General features: G+C 43.3%; 1 protein-coding gene and 1 pseudogene across 1 annotated transcript in view; both read right to left on the bottom strand.

Annotated features, from left to right (window-relative positions):
* Positions 1–8,565: 8,565 nt before the first annotated feature.
* On the bottom strand, positions 8,566–12,706 carry LOC148365117 (beta-crystallin B3-like; annotated as a pseudogene).
* The window catches only part of LOC148365116 (uncharacterized), a 32,027-nt gene continuing 24,704 nt past the window's right edge, over positions 12,257–19,579 (bottom strand). The window contains exons 7-12 of the mRNA XM_088335543.1: positions 16,945–17,086; positions 15,570–15,732; positions 14,079–14,206; positions 13,819–13,955; positions 13,645–13,729; positions 12,257–13,540 (exon numbers count right to left, since the gene is read on the bottom strand). Coding sequence (XP_088191669.1) covers positions 13,654–13,729; positions 13,819–13,955; positions 14,079–14,206; positions 15,570–15,732; positions 16,945–17,086 — 646 coding nt within the window. The 3' untranslated portion in view covers positions 12,257–13,540; positions 13,645–13,653. The remainder of the gene's footprint in view (positions 13,541–13,644; positions 13,730–13,818; positions 13,956–14,078; positions 14,207–15,569; positions 15,733–16,944; positions 17,087–19,579) is intronic.

The raw sequence follows: 19,579 nt of genomic DNA, 5'->3' as shown, positions 1-19,579 counted from the left end.
GTGGAAACTCTGCCAACATGCCCTACCGTGACCGTGCCAGCCCCTAGAACGGCTTACCATAGGCCAGGCCTACTCAGTTGAGGGGTCACTGCGTAGACTCCCCCCCACTCACCCCCACAAAGTAATTTCATTAGTTGTCAGTTTTATCCAGCCGCTCTTTGTTGGATAACTCCATGATTCAGCACCATCAGTGCCAAAAAGTCCCCACCCCTCCCACAAACACACTGACTGAACATTCCTCTTAGGGGGATTGCAGGCGGCATCATGTGGAACAGGGGTGGGCAAACTACAGGCCAGGGGCCACATGCAGTCCAGCAGCCTTTTAAAATCCGACCCGCCAAAGAAAAAAGTGGTAAAACAAAATAAACAAACAAATAAATAAACAAACAAATAAATAAATGAATAAATTATACAGTATACAAAGTATAAAGTACTACCAATAAAGAAAAATGTGTCAGCTTTGTCCCCAATGTCTCTTTTTGTGTCTACTACAAAAATGAACCATCAAATTTATTGCTTAAAACAAGGACCCAATATATTATTTTGCTTTCATTCTAAAAAGGACAAAAAAATACAACAGAAATACTTCTAAAGCAATACTATAAAGGAGAAACACTATTACAAGAATTCTACAGGAATACTGCAGAAATTTTACAAAAATACATCTAAAGTAATACGACAAAATACTACAGAAATACAAACTTTGGTCCTCGATTTCCCTCGCCCGGACGCGGGTTACCGGGGCCCCCTTCTGGAGCCAGGCCTGGAGGTGGGGTCCGCTGGCGAGCGCCTGGTGGCCGGACCCTTACCCACGGGGGCCGGCCGGGCACAGCCCGAAGGGACGACGTGGGACCCTCTTCCCATGGGCTCACCACCTGTAGGAGGGGCCAAAGGGGTCGGGTGCGCAGAGAGCTGGGTAGCAGCCAAGGGAGGGGTCCTTCGCGCGACGATCCCCGGCTACAGAAACTGGCTTTTGGGACATGGAACGTTACCTCTCTGGCAGGGAAGGAGCCCGAGTTGGTGCGTGAGGTTGAGAAATTCCGACTAGATATAGTCGGACTCACCTCTACGCACGGCTTGGGCTCTGGTACCAGTCCTCTCGAGAGGGGTTGGACTCTCTTCCACTCTGGAGTTGCCCGTGGTGAGAGGCGCAGAGCCGGTGTGGGCATATTAATTGCTCCACGGCTCGGCGCCTGTACGTTGGGGTTCACCCCGGTAGACGAGAGGGTAGCCTCCCTCCGCCTTCGGGTGGGGGGACGGGTCCTGACTGTTGTTTGTGCTTATGCACCAAATAGCAGTTCGGAGTACCCACCCTTCTTGGGGTCCTTAGAGGGTGTGCTTGAGAGCGCGCCCCCTGGGGACTCTCTCGTACTGCTTGGAGACTTCAACGCTCACGTTGGCAATGACAGTGAGACCTGGAGGGGCGTGATTGGGAAGAACGGCCCCCCTGACCTGAACCCGAGTGGTGTTTCGTTATTGGACTTCTGTGCTCGTCATGGTCTGTCCATAATGAACACCATGTTCAGACATAAGGGTGTCCATATGTGCACTTGGCACCAGGACACCCTAGGCCGTAGTTTGATGATCGACTTTGTCATCGTTTCGTCGGACCTGCGGCCGCATGTTCTGGACACTCGGGTGAAGAGAGGGGCGGAGCTGTCAACTGGTGAGTTGGCTTCGATGGTGGGGAAAGATGCCGGCCCGACCCGGCAGACCCAAGCGTGTTGTGAGGGTCTATTGGGAACGGCTGGCAGAATCTCCTGTCAGAAGAAGTTTCAATTCGCACCTCCGGCAGAACTTCGCCCATGTCCCGAGGGAGGCGGGGGACATTGAGTCCGAGTGGACCATGTTCCGCGCCTCCATTTTCAAGGCGGCTGATCGGAGCTGTGGCCGTAAGGTAGTCGGTGCCTGCCGCGGCGGCAACCCTCAGACCCGTTGGTGGTCACCGGCGGTGAGGGATGCCGTCAAGCTGAAGAAGGAGTCTTATCGGGCCTTCCTGGCCTGTGGGACTCTGGAAGCAGCTGGCAGGTATCGGCTGGCCAAGCGGAATGCGGCTTTGGCGGTTGCCGAGGCAAAAACTCGGGCATGGGAGGAGTTTGGCGAGGCCATGGAAGCCGACTTCCGAACGGCTTCGAGGAAATTCTGGTCCACCATCCGACGTCTTAGGGGGGGGAAGCGGTGTGCCATCGACACTGTGTATAGTGCCGATGGGGCGCTGCTGACCTCGACCAGGGACGTTGTGAATCGGTGGGCGGAGTACTTCGAAGACCTCCTCAATCCCACCGGCACGTCTTCCTCTGGGGAAGCAGAGCCTGAGGACTCTGGGTTGGGCTCTCGTATCACTGGGGTTGAAGTCACCGAGGTTGTCAAAAAACTCCTCGGTGGCAGGGCCCCGGGGGTCGATGAGATCCGCCCGGACTTCATTAAGGCTCTGGATGTTGTGGGCGTGTCATGGTTGACGCGCCTCTGCAACATCGCGTGGACATCGGGGACAGTGCCTCTGGACTGGCAGACTGGGGTGGTGGTTCCCGTCTTTAAGAAGGGGGACCGGAGAGTGTGTTCCATCTACAGGGGAATCACACTTCTCAGCCTCCCTGGTAAGGTCTATTCAGGGGTACTGGAGAGGAGGGTCCGCCAGGAAGTCGAATCTCGGATTCAGGAGGAACAGTGTGGTTTTCGTCCTGGCCGTGGAACACTGGACCAGCTCTATACACTCTTCAGGGTCTTTGAGGGTGCATGGGAGTTTGCCTGTCCGGTCTACATGTGTTTTGTGGACTTGGAGAAGGCATTCGACCGTGTTCCTCGGGAGGCCCTGTGGGGGGTGCTTCGGGAGTATGGGGTACCGCACAGTCTTATCCGGGCTGTGCGGTCCCTGTTTGCCCGGTGCCAGATTCTGGTCCGCATTGCTGGCAGTAAGTCGGATTCGTTCCCGGTGAGGGTTGGGCTCCGCCAGGGCTGCCCTTTGTCAACGATTCTGTTCATAACTTTTATGGACAGAATTTCTAGGCGCAGCCTTGGCGGGGATGGAGTCCGGTTTGGGGGCCTCAGCATTGCGTCACTGCTTTTTGCAGATGACGTGGTGCTGTTGGCTTCCTCAAGCCGTGATCTTCAGCTCTCTCTGGAGCGATTCGTAGCCGAGTGTGAAGCGGCCGGGATGGGGATCAGCACCTCCAAGTCCGAGGCCATGGTTCTCAGTCGGAAAAGGGTGGTATGCTCCCTCCGGGTCGGGGAGGAGGTCTTGCCCCAAGTGGAGGAGTTCAAGTATCTTGGGGTCTTGTTCACGAGTGAGGGTAGGATGGAACGGGAGATCGACAGCGTCTGCCGTCATTCGGACCCTGTACCGGTCTGTCGTGGTGAAGAGGGAGCTGAGCCGAAAGGCAAAGCTCTCGATCTACCGGTCGATCTACGTTCCTGCCCTCACCTATGGTCATGAACTTTGGGTCATGACCGAAAGAACTCGATCCCGGATACAAGTGGCCGAAATGAGTTTCCTCCGCAGGGTAGCTGGGTTCTCCCTTAGAGATAAGGTGAGAAGCTCAGTCATCCGGGAGGGACTCGGTGTAGAGCCACTGCTCCTCCGCGTTGAGAGGAGCCAGTTGAGGTGGCTCGGGCATCTAATAAGGATGCCTCCTGGACGCCTCCCTCGGGAGGTGTTCCGGGCATGTCCCACCGGCAGGAGGCCCCGGGGGCGGCCCAGGACACGTTGGAGAGACTATGTCTTTCGGCTGGCTTGGGAACGTCTCGGGGTCCCGTCGGATGAGCTGGAGGAGGTGGCTGGGGATAGGGACGTCTGGGCTTCCCTTTTAACGCTGCTGCCCCCGCGACCCGACCTCGGATAAGCGGAAGACAATGGATGGATGGATGGACTACAGAAATACTACTAAAATACCACTAAAGTATAACTATAATACAGCAATCTAATTAAAGAAGTATTACCACAGAAATGCTACGAAAATACTGCTGCAGAAATACAACTACAGGAGTATCATGGAAATACTACACAAATTGTACTATGGAAATACTATAAAAAAAATAAATAGACCAGGGGTCCGCAGGCTTTTCAGTACCACGAACCGGATTAACGTCTGACTATGGTCTCCGACCCGGCCCAATAATATTAGTTACAGTAACAACAACAGTAATAATTATAAGCCCAAATCCACTTTGTCATCACTAGCCCATTGCAGTTCTAGATGCCCCCCTAAGGACAGCTGAGGTGCACACGGACCTGTCCTGAAAATGCTCACCAGTGCTGTGTGATTGTGATTTTCTAGTAAAAGTTATTTTTAGTAAATGACAGAGTCTATTTTACCCTACTTCCAATACTTACCCTGGTAATAATATAGTGACTACATAGTAATAACATGATTGTTTGTTTTTTTATATGTTGTTTATTTAGAAATGCATATCAAAGTGGGTGCCCTTTGTGCTAATTAATAACCAAAAAGTAGCTCTTATCTTGAAAAATGTTAGCGACCCATGACCTAGGAGATTTAGATTAAAAAGACTGAATTTCATCTGATCACACTACTTTTAACGAACGGTATCACGTTTTGCAACGTTGTTTTGGCTAAACACTTTCCCATGATGCTCCATTACAATCTTGTACAACGTGGCACTGTACAAATACTGTGATGATGAGATTAAATCGTAAAAAATCACACTACAGGGAAACAATACTTCAGTCCGGTGTGCGTTAGTTTCAACTCTTAATTTTCCTCGTTTGCATTAGCTTTGTTTACATCTGCCATGTCTGTTTGCTCCTCTTTCTCAGCGGTCTTGTTCAGGTTTCACACACGCAGCACACTCAGGACCCCCTCCCGCGGAGCTGCCCAAGTTGCCTGACTGCAAAACATGAATGACTATATGACCCAAAATGTCACAAAACTAACAGAAAAGTGCCATGTAGTTAAAGTGCGATCAACCATAAAAGATCCAAAAACAAGTATGAACAAATGAATGTAATTGTCACAAGCCAGGAACGGAGACAGGATCCAATAGCGTTCGTTTTACTCAGTTTTTATTAAGAATGAGAGCAGTGCTTGTATCCATGATCCGATGATTGTCGGTCACGGGTAGCAGATGGCAGAAACGCGGAAGTGGCACTTCCGTGTCGAGCGAGGGTAGTCGTTGACAGCGAGAAAACAGGTCGGTGGCCAGGACGGGGGAGCAAAAGCAGAAACGGGTCCAGAAAAAGGTCTGCAACAGGTATCAGGCAGGAAAACAGGGCAGGATAATGTTGAAGAGTACAAAAGCTTGACTAGCTGAGAGCATAGGTTCGCAGACGGTCTGACGGGTGCCTTTCGGAAGACGGGAGTTTTAAAAGAGTTCAACAGCCAATCAGGTCCCTGGCTGTTGGCGCCAACGGGACAGCCGCAGGTGTCCCGAATCAGTAATCATGACAGTAATTTCATGCCTGGGAGGGTGTGCCCTCTTCCACAGCATCCTTCCAAGTATCCATTAATTCATTACATTGTTCATTTATCTTAAACACAATTTAGTTATGTTATTTATATTTATATTTATATATATATATATATATATATTTTTTTTTTTTTAATTTTTTTATTTATTTATTTATTTTTAATTATTATCATATTTAGTATTTGAGTAATCCAAACATTAGGAAAAAAGAAACTAAACATGAATAAAATTACTAAATTTTGTGCAGGCTCGGGGAGTAACGGAATACATGGAACGGCAAAAATGATGTTTGCAAGCTGTTTGGATTTATTTTCATTTTGTTTCTGTTGCATTTTATGTTCGTTTTGCAGGAGATCAAAGAGATCAAAGCCAGGAGAGAAAGCTTACCACGTGTTGTGAGTCATAGTTTTATTCATATTTAGTTTATTTTGTCTTTTATTAGCATATTTTGTATTGGAGTAATCCCAAAGTAATTGAAAGTAATCAAGTTAAAGTAACCCTACCCAACCCTGTGCACATGATGTCACGTTGCCTTCCCCAGCAGAATGACGTCCATGCTAGACAGCAGAAAAGCTTTAGCCGTCGGCACCTGAATTAGGATTTGAGTTGAAACAAATATCAATGGCCAGAAGACTAAAGAATATAACCAACACATTTTACGATGGTGATTTTTTGCAGTGCAAGGTTGTAAGCCCGATTAAGAATTGTATCTCTTTTGATGAAGACAGAAGACTGCAAAGTTTATCTTCAGATAGACCAAAAGGACTCAAGTTGTAGCGAGGTGTAACACTGGCAGCCCTGGGATTTTCCAGGATTTGCAGCTAACATTTTTTACATAGTACGTTTGATGTATTTCCGAGCAATTGAATGTTAAGTAGGTACTAGTTAAGTCAAAGACACTCAAAATGATTAGTTAGCTAGAGCTAACTAGCCATCTTAGTGTCTTACCGTTGCCATTACTTACTACTTTTGCGATTAGCCAGGAATTCAAAATACAGTAATCTCCCAAATATCACACGTACTGAAAACTGTTTTGTGCTTAACCATAAAGCTTTTTACCAGGACCGGCCCAAGCCTTCATGGGGCCCTAAGCAAAATTCAATTTGGAGCCCCCTATTACCTAATAATGTCTATCCACACTAGAACTGATTTCATGTTGTACTCCAGGAGTGGGCAACTATTTGGAGTCGGGGGGCCGCATGTGACATGTTATACATCTTTTCAAAAAGATTAGTGTCATCAAATGGATTTTGAAATGACCACAATTAGAGCAAAACAGTATATTGGGTCCCTTTTTTAAGTATTTCTGAAATCTGATTTTATTGAAGTTCTGTAGTGTTACTGTAATTTTATCTTTGTACTATTGTAGTATTTCTGAAGTAATATTTATGTAGTATTTCCATAGTAGTATGTTTTTGTATTTCTTCAGTACTGTTGTTGTCTTTCTAACGTAGATTTTTTGTTGTATATTTTTGTTGTCTGTAGTGTTTTCGTAGTGTTTTTGTATTATTACAGTAGTTTTATGATTATAGTATTTTGTAGTATTAATTTATTTTAGTGTTCGTGTACTATGTCTGTTGTATTTTGTAGTATTTCCATTTTGGAATGTTTTTATTTTTGTATTTCCGTGTTACCGTAGTTTTATATTTGTAGTATTTTTGTGATATTTCCATTGGAGAGTTTTTGTAGTATCGCTATAGGTATAATTTGCAGTTTCCGTTGTAATCCTCTTGTAGATGTCACAATCCTGTCAGTTGCCCACTGATTGGCCTCACCTGCACTCACTCCCTCAGCCTCAGCTGCCACTCGTTTCCTACTCATCCATCTCCCTATTTAAGCGCTTCCTTTCAAGTCACTCTTTGTCAGTCTGTCAGCGAACCTCAGCACATGCAAGGCAAGCACTTTTGACTCTGGCTCCCATTTTGATTCCCACCTGTTCCTGTATCCAATGACCTGCCTGCCCACCTCGTCTTCTTGCCTAATCCCTTCCCCTGATTCCTGCTATCGATCCCCTGGCCCTGGCTTCCTGATCGGCTCTGGTTCCCTGACTTGGTGCCGATCCCTGACCACGCTTCATTCTCCTGTCCCGGCTACCCGACTTGTTCTGATCCACGACCACGCGTCGTTCCCCTGTCCCGACTATCCGACTAGCTCCGATCCACGATTATGATCTCCTCTCCGGCCCTGGCTGTCTGCCTCGCCACCTGTCACCTGCCTAGCGAGTCCCAGATTGCTGTTTACTCCTCTCTCCCGGATCCCGCCGATTCCTTAAAGTGTTGCGTGAACGTTACGCATTTGGGTCCCCCCGTTTGTCCCGGTCGTGACAGTAGTAGTAATTTTTAAGTAACAGTTCTCTAGTTTTTTTATATTTTAGTATTATTTATTATTATTTTTTCAGTATTTTAGAAGTATAATTGAATTACTATAATTACCGGTAGTATAATTGAATGAGCAAGCGAGTTGTCTGTCTCTGTGTGCCCTGCGACTGGCTGGCAACCAGTTCAGGGTGTTCCCTGCCCACTGCCCGAAGATAGCTGGGATGAGCTCCAGCACCCCCGCGACCCTACTGAGGATAAGCGGTGCATATAATGGATGGATGGATGGACTACACCACCTTTAAGAAAAATCTCAAATCTTGCTCATTTCTTTTTCCTTGCTTTGCCTGTCCGAGTAAGGGCTGGTGTTGTATTGAAGATTACAAATACAGTATGTCATCATTTGATCACATGGTCTGAGTAAGCAAAAGTGCTGCATTTGGCTGTGGGGCATTTTAACATTGAATTTTCATGCCAAAATGATTGCTAACGGAGTGTTGGATCAGACAATGAGGGCTACAGAGAGGAATGTGGAGAGCCCATGCATTTTTTGATAGAAAGCTTAGTTTTACACAATTGACTAGATGCAATTGCGTATTAACAAAACACATTGTGGAATCTGGATGCTACAAAAAGTGGAAGAAAGGAATAGATGGACACAGTTTTGTACAATGTTTACACAACTTTTTAAAACATCGCATGCCAAGTCATACCACTTTTATTGGGCAAGGAAACAAATATGGCACTACTCTGTGTGGGGACTAGCAGCAATAGTCATGGTTAGTGAAGTTCTCCGTGAGAGGCAGATGAAATGCTGGCCCTGCCTTCAGTAACAAAGAGCAGAAGCAGGGTTCAAACCCGGAACTGGACCGGGACCTGGAGCCGAGTCAGGAGCAGAAAAGCAGCCTTTCTTGTGCCCCTGCATATCGTGCACCCGTCGCACAGACTGGATTTGTGGCTTGGATGCCTCCCAGTCATTCCAGTGCTTGAACTCCCCTAGCTCGAAGATAAACTGACGCCCCTTGTAGCCCGGTATACACATAGCCTACCCATCTGGAGAAGTGGAACATTCACATAACGTAAAGGGGCGGCAGTAGCTCAGGAGGTAGAGCGCTCGTCTTGGGATCAGTTCGAATCCCGGCTCGTCCGTGTTACATGTCGAAGTGTCCTTGGGTAAAACACTGAACCCCTAATACCCCCAATAAGCAGGTTAGCGCCTTACATGGCTGCAAGGCCGCTATTGGGAAATGTGGAGCACATTGTAAAGCGCTTTGGGAAGTCATTGACTTGAAAAGCGCTATATAAATGCAGATCATTTCATTTTTTCATTTAAAGTGCAAAACCAAGAGAAGAATCTGAACAGATGGCGAGAAGTGATCTTACGTTCCGTTGAGAGCTTTAACACTGGCCACCCGATCCCGAAAACCGTAGCTCCATAAACTGGGGACGTCGTTGTCCATTACCTCCAATTTTCTCCCGCTATAACCGGGGTTTTCAAACAAGTGCAGCTTGTGCTCCGCACTGTCCTAAAGATAGCAGACGCAGATGCTGATATGAAAATAACCCAGCAGGATTTATTTAGATCACAGGTTTTACCCACCACCTTGAGCGGCCTTAGGGATAGGAGGGTGTAGCTGTTTTGACGGTTGGTCCAAGTGTCCCAGCGAGGTATTGACCTTTTTCCAGGACAAATTGTTCCCCCGTGAAGCTGTGCCTATCAAAACCTATCCATCTGTGAAGGCCAAAAAAAACAGACAATATACAGTACCGTTTATTAGTTCGGGGTACCTTGGGAATATGGGAAGCACTGTTTTTTTCAATAAACATAACATTTAATCAATTAGAAACACATATGCCACAAACATTGTTAACGTGGTAAATGACTATTTAGCTACAAATTTCAGTTCTTTTAATACAATATCTACATAGGTGTATGGACCCATTTTAAGCAACTGGCACTCCACTTTTCTAATAGTAAATGGTCTTTGAACATCACAGAAGCAAGGAGAGGGAGGCCCTACTGCACAACCAAGCAAAAGGTCGAGTACATTAGAGTCTCTAGTTTGGAGAAATAGACACTTTACATGTCCTTTACTGGTAGTTTGGTTAAATAGTAGCCGCAAAACCCCAATGTCAACACTTATAATGAAGAGGCGGTCTGAGATGCTGGCCTTCAAGCATATCTGAGACTGGCCAACAAAAGGAAGAGATTCATATGGGCAAAAGGACACAGACATTGGACAACTCACATGATAAATAAAAGTGTGACTTTTTAATGTAAAACACAAAATTGTCTTGGTGACCTCAAACTTTTGAACAATAGTGTATCATTTAAAAATGTGTTTAAAATCTATAACAATTACTCAAGGGCCAGACTTGACGATGAGCGAGCCAACCTTTCGGAGACCCTTTTCTAGAACATCTTTACACTCTACAGAGAACTCTGCTTTGCTTCCTTGGAAGTTCTCATACTCAAAACAGCACCACCTGGGTGGTCACAAAAACAGTTGTTATTACTCATATAAATGAGCATACATCTTCTTGGTCCTGCTATTCTAATACCTTGTATGTCGCTCCATCGCCATCCTGGCTTTTCCCTTCAGCTCCAGAGTACTCTGCTGTTTGATATTTTTCCTTAAAGCTTTCCAACTACACACAAACACCAAAAACCTTTGTTTGTTTATTTTAAAGGGGTATCAAAAGGCAAGCCATTAAGATGTCCAGTGTGCCTTGATAAATCAATCAAAAAGAAGACAAAAGAAAATATCTAAATGATTTGCCATCAGCGTATGTTCATTATTTTTGAAAATCATTTGCTCAGCACGTACTTGACATTCAATTACCAGGGTTAATCTAACACTCTTTAGAAAATGGACAGATTTTCACTGAGGGAGTATTACAATTTTACTGTAAGTGTTAATTCAAAAGTGATTATTTCAACGTACCCACTATTAGTTATCTTTGACCACTACCTGGTCTTTATCTACAGAGCTTAATTAGTATGTCGATGCTTAGCAAAAACATTTGAATAATACCAAGTATATTTAATCAGGCATATACATATATAAAAAAAATGAGAAAAGTGTGGAGAAGATAGGTTGTACAGTGGACCGACCCACACTGTGTTAGTGATCTTTGGTGAAGTTTTTGACAAAGAGTAATAAAGTATAATTCCCATTCATCTGTTACCTTGTTCTATGACGTATGAGATGCAGTTGACCATTCTCCACTCTCATTGGCTTGAAAAACAGACATTTGTTTGATTCATCCTTTAATGTATCTTCCATGGGTGGTGATCCTTGCGTTTGACCAAACAGTTGCACAACCCAACAGGCAAATAGTTCCGCCCGCGCAATGTAAACTGATATCAATTAAAACATATCGCCTTTAACTCCCGGTTCACTCTCTGAGAAATCTCATGAAGCCCTTCTCCTCCCCTCAAAACATTTTCTTCTTGGATCTGCACAATTAACGTCGGTCACCCCTTTAGACTTCAAAACGGTGAATTTCTCCAAAAGGGGAGGGATTTTCATGTCTGATAATTGCCTAAATCTGTGAAACCGGAAAACAATTCTTCAATGATTTTCACTGTTGCTGCCTTGAGTTACCTGAGGGTGTCTGCTGACCCTCTTTTTCAAAGCCACTTGCTGGTTGGTGGGGTCAAACAATTGGAGGGCTGGGACGGAATGGGAGGTATTTATGGTTTATTTCTAGCCACCGCAGCAGAAAAGGGGGAGCTGTTGATACAGCAAGTCTGTGGCTCAGATTTTATCCATCACGTCGCATCTCAATAGGCAGTTGTGATGGCAAAGGTTGCGCTGCCCCTCCACCTGCTTGCCAGACAACTAAGGACAGAGAGCCAAGAGGATTCCAAATAAAGCCTCACTCAGCATTAACATGCAAAAAATAGAGCAAAACCTAGTTCACATATATTATGCTTTATCATTCAACCTAGATTAGTAACCCACCCTACATATTATAATCACTGCTGACAGGGGATATTTTCTAAGCATAATACATTTATTCACAAAGGGGGGAAATTTTCTTTCATGTTTGGCATTGAATGTGTTAACTGTTTTTTGAAACATTTGAGTTAATGCAGTTTTACACCTGAGCCAACATGTCATGCTAAACAAACTAAACAGTGCCCCCTCAAGCTGGAGAGAGCACTCGGTTTGCCTTTATTTAGGAAAAAAATATATACTTTTGATAAAAAATGACCTAGAGACTCGCTTCTTTTAAGTAACAGTTTGGAGGGCCGGATTGAGTCAATTAATGGGCGGTACTTTTGACATTCCTGCTCTATGGGTTACTAGCAGCAACAAGCACATTAGCAGTTTCTATCATTTTCAACCATCGATTATTACGGCCCTAGACTTTCAGTCATATTTTTTATTTGGCCCTCAGTCCATTTGACTTCGAAACCCCTGACTTACCAGAGTTTGATCATACAATAAATCTCTAAACATTTTTGAAACCCCAGAATAGGAAATCAAAGAAATAACCACCACAATAAAGACAATCAAGTAGATTTTTTTATTATCATTATCGATTTACTTGAGGGTACTGCCTGCACAACACAGTGCATCAGTACTTGTAGTACAGTAACATAAAAAAGATAAACAAAACACATACAAAACAAATAAAAAAATCATGATCAAATCATATATACATACACAAAAAGTTCAATCACTCAAAAAACTTGATCCACACATTGTCTTACTTTGCAGGGACATTCTTATGTGTTCACTTTTTATGCATGTGACAAAACATCAATGACGTCAATAGTGGCATGCATCAAGTGACAAAGTGCTCTAGAGATGTCAACTGGTCAATGGCAACATTACATAGAAGTTGTAGGGCAGGTAGTTGTGCAGACTCGCAACAACTGTAGCCTTACATGCTTGCTGGCTCAAGTTGTGTGATCCAGCTTCAGCGGAGCTCACTAGCAAAGATTGTGCATCCATTGAAGCGCGTTTACAACAGTCAGGTGCTCTTTACGGAGGCTTGAAAATCGATCAAGTGGGAGCGAGCAGAATTAGTGTTTTCATATAAAACTAAAAAGAAAAGTGTTTGTGCTATCATGGAGTGTTCATTATGCCATTAAAAAACGCCCATTTCCCAAACTTACCAATTCCCAAAAGAACAACAATATATTCATGATAATAAACATTGAGGAGCGTATCAAAGCAAAGCATTGGAGCCTTTGTTGTTCTCCCAAAAACTAACGTTCTGTCATACAAATATAACATCTTGTGATTACTTACATGATATACATTCCATCCAATAATGTGGTAAGCAGCTTTTTAAGTTCAACAAGGAACCATTAGTATCTAAAATAATGTTCTATGGCAATGCTTGTATGACCTCCGTCAATAATCGATGACAGAAAAAGACGACATAACACGCAGCCAATCTCACCCAAATATAAACATCTGGTATTGGCATGCAGGGAATTGTGCAGTTGTCCCTCAAGTTAACCAGCTTCCGAAGGGAATTTATTCAACTCACTCTCCCTAACATCTTCTGGTCGCAAATAAAGTGTTTATCAAGTGTCCCTCAAAGTAGAGAACACACAGGTAGATGAATGGTGTGTGCACATACACGCAAAGAAGCTGGATGTGCATTTTTTGTCGCTCCCAAGCTTGTTAGCATTTTGAAGGCACCATGCAGGATGATCAACCCAGATGACAGAACCATATTAAGATAAAAGATCCACAGCTACAGTTGTTCCTCCTCCAACTCTCCAAGTTGAAGGTTAAGGCCTATGTTTCCGATAATGATCCATTTCAGGGTCAACACTGGATGGATGGATGGATGCATGGGTAGTACGAGAGGGTGACAGAGACACTTGTCAAAAATACATACCATCATTAAACATTTTAAAAGACATAAACCATCTCACCTTTTACAATCAGCTCTCACTCTCGTACTGACTCAATCGCTTCTTCGTTTTGAGCTCTTTTAACCATTGGGGAGAATCCCCCTCCCTGATGACAAGAAAAACAATCAAGAGAGAGGTAAGAATGTACTAATAAGTACGATATCATAACATCTTCTCAAACGTGGCCTAACTTACCCGTTTTCTTTCCCAGTAGATGGGGGAAGGACACGAGCAGCCCGAGTCAGGAAAGGTGATTTGGCCGAGCGAGAAGCAAGCGAAGGAGAAGGTGCGTCAGTTTGATTGTCAGAGTCACTCCTCTTCTTCAATTGGGTCTTGAAGAACAATGGCAAGGTTGAGAGTGAATTCTTTGATTGGATTTACTCCACTTGGTCAAATTATGTCAGATTGAAAGAAAATTGATGGTCGGATGGAAAGACAGACACATAAAGATTTACCTGCAAAACTTGAGAGTCTACCCCAGGAAATAAGGCAACCTTTTGCGTCGGGGAATCCAAAGCAGGAGTGGCTCTTCTGGCCCGTTCCACAGCATCCACTTTATCCCTCTTGCTGTCAACATTTTCCTCTGTAAGAGGAAAACAACAGAAACTGACTCAATTGCACAATTCCCAATCATTCCTCAGAGCCACGACCGCCACATCATGCCATTAAAGCAGTCCTTATCAAATAGTGGGGTGCACAATGTAGTTGCACTACCACTTCTTCAGCGAGCAGTGTGCACTCAGTGGTGTTGGGCTTTTATTTGCATTAAGCAGCCGCGCTTTGCACATAGCACAAATTATGAGTATAAATTGTAGACACGAAGTGTAGCAGTGAGTCATTGAAAAACAATTAACAGGAATGAGGAGACTGATGGAGATAGATGGCGATAAAGAAACAAAGAAAAGACTCTCAAAAATCAAGACGAGACAATATGATAAAGCGGACGTGGATTTTGCATAGACTTGGGTAACGTGTCTACGCCAAAATCGAGCAATCATTGTTTTGTCCCCACCAATCACTTACAAAAAAAGGTCAATCAAAAGTAGTGCAGAATAGGTTGAATCACGTTCTCTGCCAAATCGCTGACGCATAGAACAGATATATTGGTGTTTCCTCCTCCCCAGACCAACATTCAGTAGACGAAGCAGGTGATGAGGAACAGCCAAACATTTTGAAGGAATAGCGGCTCAAACAGTGAAAGCGAAGGGACTACAAGACGGTTGAAATGAGCATTAAAGAGACTAAGGATAAAACCCAGCATACTCGCTCAAAGCATGCTGAAAGAGTTGTAGATAGGAGACCCCCCCCCATCTTCAGTTGTTTGGAGGTATTTTTATTACATACGAGTTTAAAAAAACAACAACAACAACAAAATAATAATAACAAATAAATACTGCACTCTAAACTTTGCAGACAACATGTGCTAACCAAGACAAGCAACACGAAGAACTTATTCCACCATTTTAACGGTATTGCCAGCTAGAATACGCTGGGAAAAAAACAACAACAATTTTGTCCCAAACGAGTGCTAGCAGACGTTTAACAAGCACCGGGCCAGTGAGCAACCAACAGCTACCTAGCAAGGCGCTACTTGCGTATACTTGCAACCAGTTCCCCTCTGGGAAGGTATTCCTCATATTTTTTAAATGCTGTGTGATAGTTTGTCACCATGCGTCTTTATTCTGACATTAAAGATTGGGTAATGCAGCCTCGGATTTTGTTAACGTTCACTCAGGAGCAAAAATTAGACTGAAATTGTAAAAGCAAAAAAATACGTGATAATTATCAATATTGTTTTTTGCACCAAAAGTTAAGAACAATATAAATTAAATTATTAATGTACTGAATACCAAAAGTTATAAAAGGGGATTGTGCTCATTTCAATCTCAAATATGAATAACAATTCAATAAAAAGTTAATCACACCCACTCGGCACAAAGACAAACCTGTGGAGTCTCTGAATAGCCAGTCGTCAGAGGTAGTTTCTTCTCCGTCATTTCGCACATTGCTTTGACGGGCAGCTCTCGAGGGACGTGTCCTGGGAGCGCGTTTCTTTCCGAGTTGGACTCTAGACCGAAGAACACCAGTATCTAATAGGGTGGTTGGGACCTTGGATACAAAGATACCAAGAAAATAAGTTTGAAGGTGTTCTCAAGCAGATTTTTTTTTTCAATTAGGCACAGATCATGTATTGTTCCTCCCCACAATTATGCAACAGTGATTGGATATTGCTCCTTAATGCTTGGAGGTAGGCAATTGTGGCTTTTTGATTGTGTTTTTGTATAATGATGTCCGGCTAGTGCTCCGTTGGCGTTGAGGAATTCCAACGGTTTTCCCGTTTTGTTTGCTCCCGGTTGGCGCTAGTTGGCTGCCCACCATGTGTTGTTTGGCCGAGTAACCTGGCGTTAGGCACTGGTTTTGCCATGTCTCTTGCCTTATCCTTTGCATTTGTCGTAATAGCTATTGTCGGTTTTCGTTAATGATTCACTGTTAGGCTGGCTACTCCCTGCGTGTTCTTGGGGTCAGCCAGCCTTGCGTTTTTACACCGAGGTTGCAGACGCCTGTGGTCCTCGTTAGCCCCTTGTTAATTGTTCTCTATGCGTTTTTTTCCCAGTTGGCCAGTTTTGGGCTGCTCGTCCTTTATTGTACCATTGAGGCATCCACCTGTGACACAACACAAACGCATTCGCCACAAATACTACCAAAACTTTGCGTAAAACCCTCGTAACTCTTTGACTAACACGTAAAAAATTTGGCGACTGGCTTGCTAGGATGCTGGTGTTCCTCTGACGACATCAAAGCTCAGGATGACACAGACAAGACATGCTGTCAGAAAATAATTGGAATAAACAAACTAAATATATGGAGATTTTATGCAAAAGCCATGCACTGTTTCCTCACAAGTTGCCAAACTCGGAACATTTTAAATTGAGACTTACATCAGGGGGCAGCACGGCGGAGCAGTGGTTTAGCGCTTGTGCGGCACAGTTCATGTCATGGGAACCTGTCGTGGGTTCAAATCCAGCTCCAGACTTTTTGTGCGGAGTTTGTATGTTCTCCCCGTGCTTGCGTGGGTTTCCTCCGGGCACTCCGGTTTCCTCCCACATTCCAAAGACATGCATTTCAGGGGAATTGGCCGGTCCAAATTGTCCCTAGGTGTGAATGAGCGAATGAGTTGTCTGTCCCTGTGTGCCCTGCGATTGGCTGGCAACCAGTTCAGGGTGTCCCCTGCCCACTGCCCGATGATTGCTGGGATGGGCTCCAGCCCCCCCGCGACCCTACTGAGGATAAGCGGTACGGCTAATGAGATGAGAGACTTACATCAGGGAACAAGAGCGGCTCTTTCTCAGATTTAGAAGACGGGTGCAGGCCATCAAAACTGTCATGTTCAGGTTTTAAGTGTGAAGGAGTTGTGTTCCTTGGCGAGGGTTTGGTTTCTGAGGTAGGAGTGACAGGTGTTATGCTGGAAAAGGATAGGGAAAATCAGGAAAATGTTTCAATAATAAATATGTATAATCCAATAATTATTACACATCAGAAAAGTGCATTTTTAGATCCCACACCTGACAATCGTTTTATTTAATTCATAAGAAATGACCTTGACAAAAACTTTTTGTGGCCGCGCCCCCGTTTGGTTGATTTTGCCACACCATACATTCACATTTCATGGTAATGTTGCATACCTGTTAACTGATGTCATTTGATGGTATTTCACACAATTTAGTTGCTCAAATATTTAGCTGACCGTAATAGGAAATTAATCATCGGTAGCCAAGATGGTAGGGCACCCGCTCCGAGACTGGGAGGTCACTGGTTCAAGCCTCGGCCGAATCATACCTAAGACTTACAACATTGGTACTCATTGCCTCCCTGCTTGGCGCTCAGCATTAAGGGTTGGAATTGGGGGGTTTGGTCACCTAATGACTCCCAACACAGCAGTTGGGTCTAAAATGGCGGCGCCCTGTTTGCCTGCGGCTGCATCGGCTTGCTACAGTTTAACTGTACGGGTCAGGTGTATCGACATTTCGTTCTGTGTGCATGGTTACAAAGAATGACAATAAAAGTAAATTCTAATTCTTTCTTCTTCTATTTTTCTTTAACATGCAATGTATTTGCCAACTTTAATCAAAAAATGATTTATTTAATTTAACATTTTCTTTGGCCGTTTATTTTTTTTAAATCTCTTAAATCAAACAAAATTTGGCATGTGCAGTGCTTTGCTTCAGTGATTACTTCTGGCGTTGAATTTAGACATTGTGGTACAAATGTATGAGTGGAAATATGGTAAAACAGCAACAAAAAAGATGAAGACTACAAGTAGATCAACATCTTGCAAAATCGAAAAGTATCGCAGGAAATAGAGTGATGAGTACATAGGTGTAACAGAGTCATCGAAGTAATGAGACGTGTGAAATGCGTTTTGAAATCCTGGTAAGGATAGTTGCCATAGGATATTTTTTTTAATTGTACGTTCAATGTTTGTACAGCACTTTGAGTTGCAATTAATTGCCTGACAAAATGCTATACAAATCTTTTTTTTTTGATTGATTAGTTGATTTTTTTTAAAATTGAAGTGACTTCTGTTCAAGGTGTCGTATTGATATATGACCACAGGAGGTCAGCAATGTTCCCTATTGGGAGAAAAACTGGGAGCAAGCATTACAGGACCTTAATATTTTAAACAATTTTGATCAAAATAGATGATACAACAATGAAAAAAACCTGTTGGTTTAACTTACACATTTAAGTCCAATTTATCATGGTAGGGTCAAATAATTCATCCTTGCTAATACATTTAGGGGGATCACACTGATCATGGGTAATGTTTAAATAAGAACAAATATCTGTTAATAAACTGCTTTTTTAAAGTATGCTACTAACAGAGTTGATCTTTCATATTGTTAACGAAAATGCTACCTCAAGTAAACAGTTCTCAACCTCTGTCTATTGTAGCATTCATGTTATGGATTTCTGTTGACAAACACAACAGCACCTTAAATAAATATTTATACATCAACTGCATACCTAGATAGCGTTACACAAATCTTATGTTTAAATTAGAGACAATATTTAATTCGACACTTTGACCCCAAATTGCTTTACTTTTGGTTATTTAGTGGAGTTATTTCGTTGTTTTTCCTTGGTGGTTTTTATAGTGTTTAAAATGAGGCACTGCACAAAACTTCCAAGAAGCAACTTCAAACTACCTTTGAGGGTAACTACAAAAAAAGCCTTTATAATTTTCAAGAGTAATTATTATTTTGCGTTATCCATGAAACGACGCAGATGACTAGGAGCATAAACAAAGAGTCTCTTTCTGCACGTCTGGACTTGCATACTTTTCATCTACATGTTCTCCGAAAATTCTGACATACTATGACTAACCTTGGAATGAATGCGCATATATTTATTTTTTCAATCTAAAATTCACAGTGTACACAGCTGAAAAATGTACTTTATTGTTTGAAACAAAAATAAAACTGACAGGCAAATGATTTGCATTTACTCTATTTGAAAAATATGCTCTAGTATAAAAATTCTATAAAATAAAACATATAAATAAATCAACATACTAAACGGGTTTCCTTGTTTATTTTTGAACAGTTACAAAACTCACAACATAATAAAGACTGGTCAAGCACTATAAAGGCCTTAAGTCTACATCTACTGTAGTACACCAAATCAGGAGTTGTTTAAATAAAGCTGCACACAGGTTTATAAGGTTTTTTCTTCCTCTTGAATTTAACACAGTGTTTGTTTCAAACAAAAAAGTTTGATTTTTTTTTTTTAAATTAAGACACTGAAAATGTTCCCCTACTCTAGGGCAGGGGTCTCCAACGTGGTGACAGTGGGCACCACATCGCCCCTTAAGAACACCTGAGTAGCCCACGGACAGGATCTGAAAATAGCTCACCAGTGATGTATCATTGCAATTTTCTAGTACAGACGCTCCCCT

This window comes from Urocampus carinirostris, chromosome 5 (genome assembly GCF_059441175.1).
Source record: "Urocampus carinirostris isolate Australia breed hairy pipefish chromosome 5, RoL_Ucar_1.0, whole genome shotgun sequence".
In the NCBI taxonomy this organism is placed as follows: Eukaryota; Metazoa; Chordata; class Actinopteri; order Syngnathiformes; family Syngnathidae; genus Urocampus; species Urocampus carinirostris.
The sequence above is the reverse complement of the archived record's forward strand: the minus strand, read 5'-3'. Positions and strand labels throughout refer to the sequence as shown.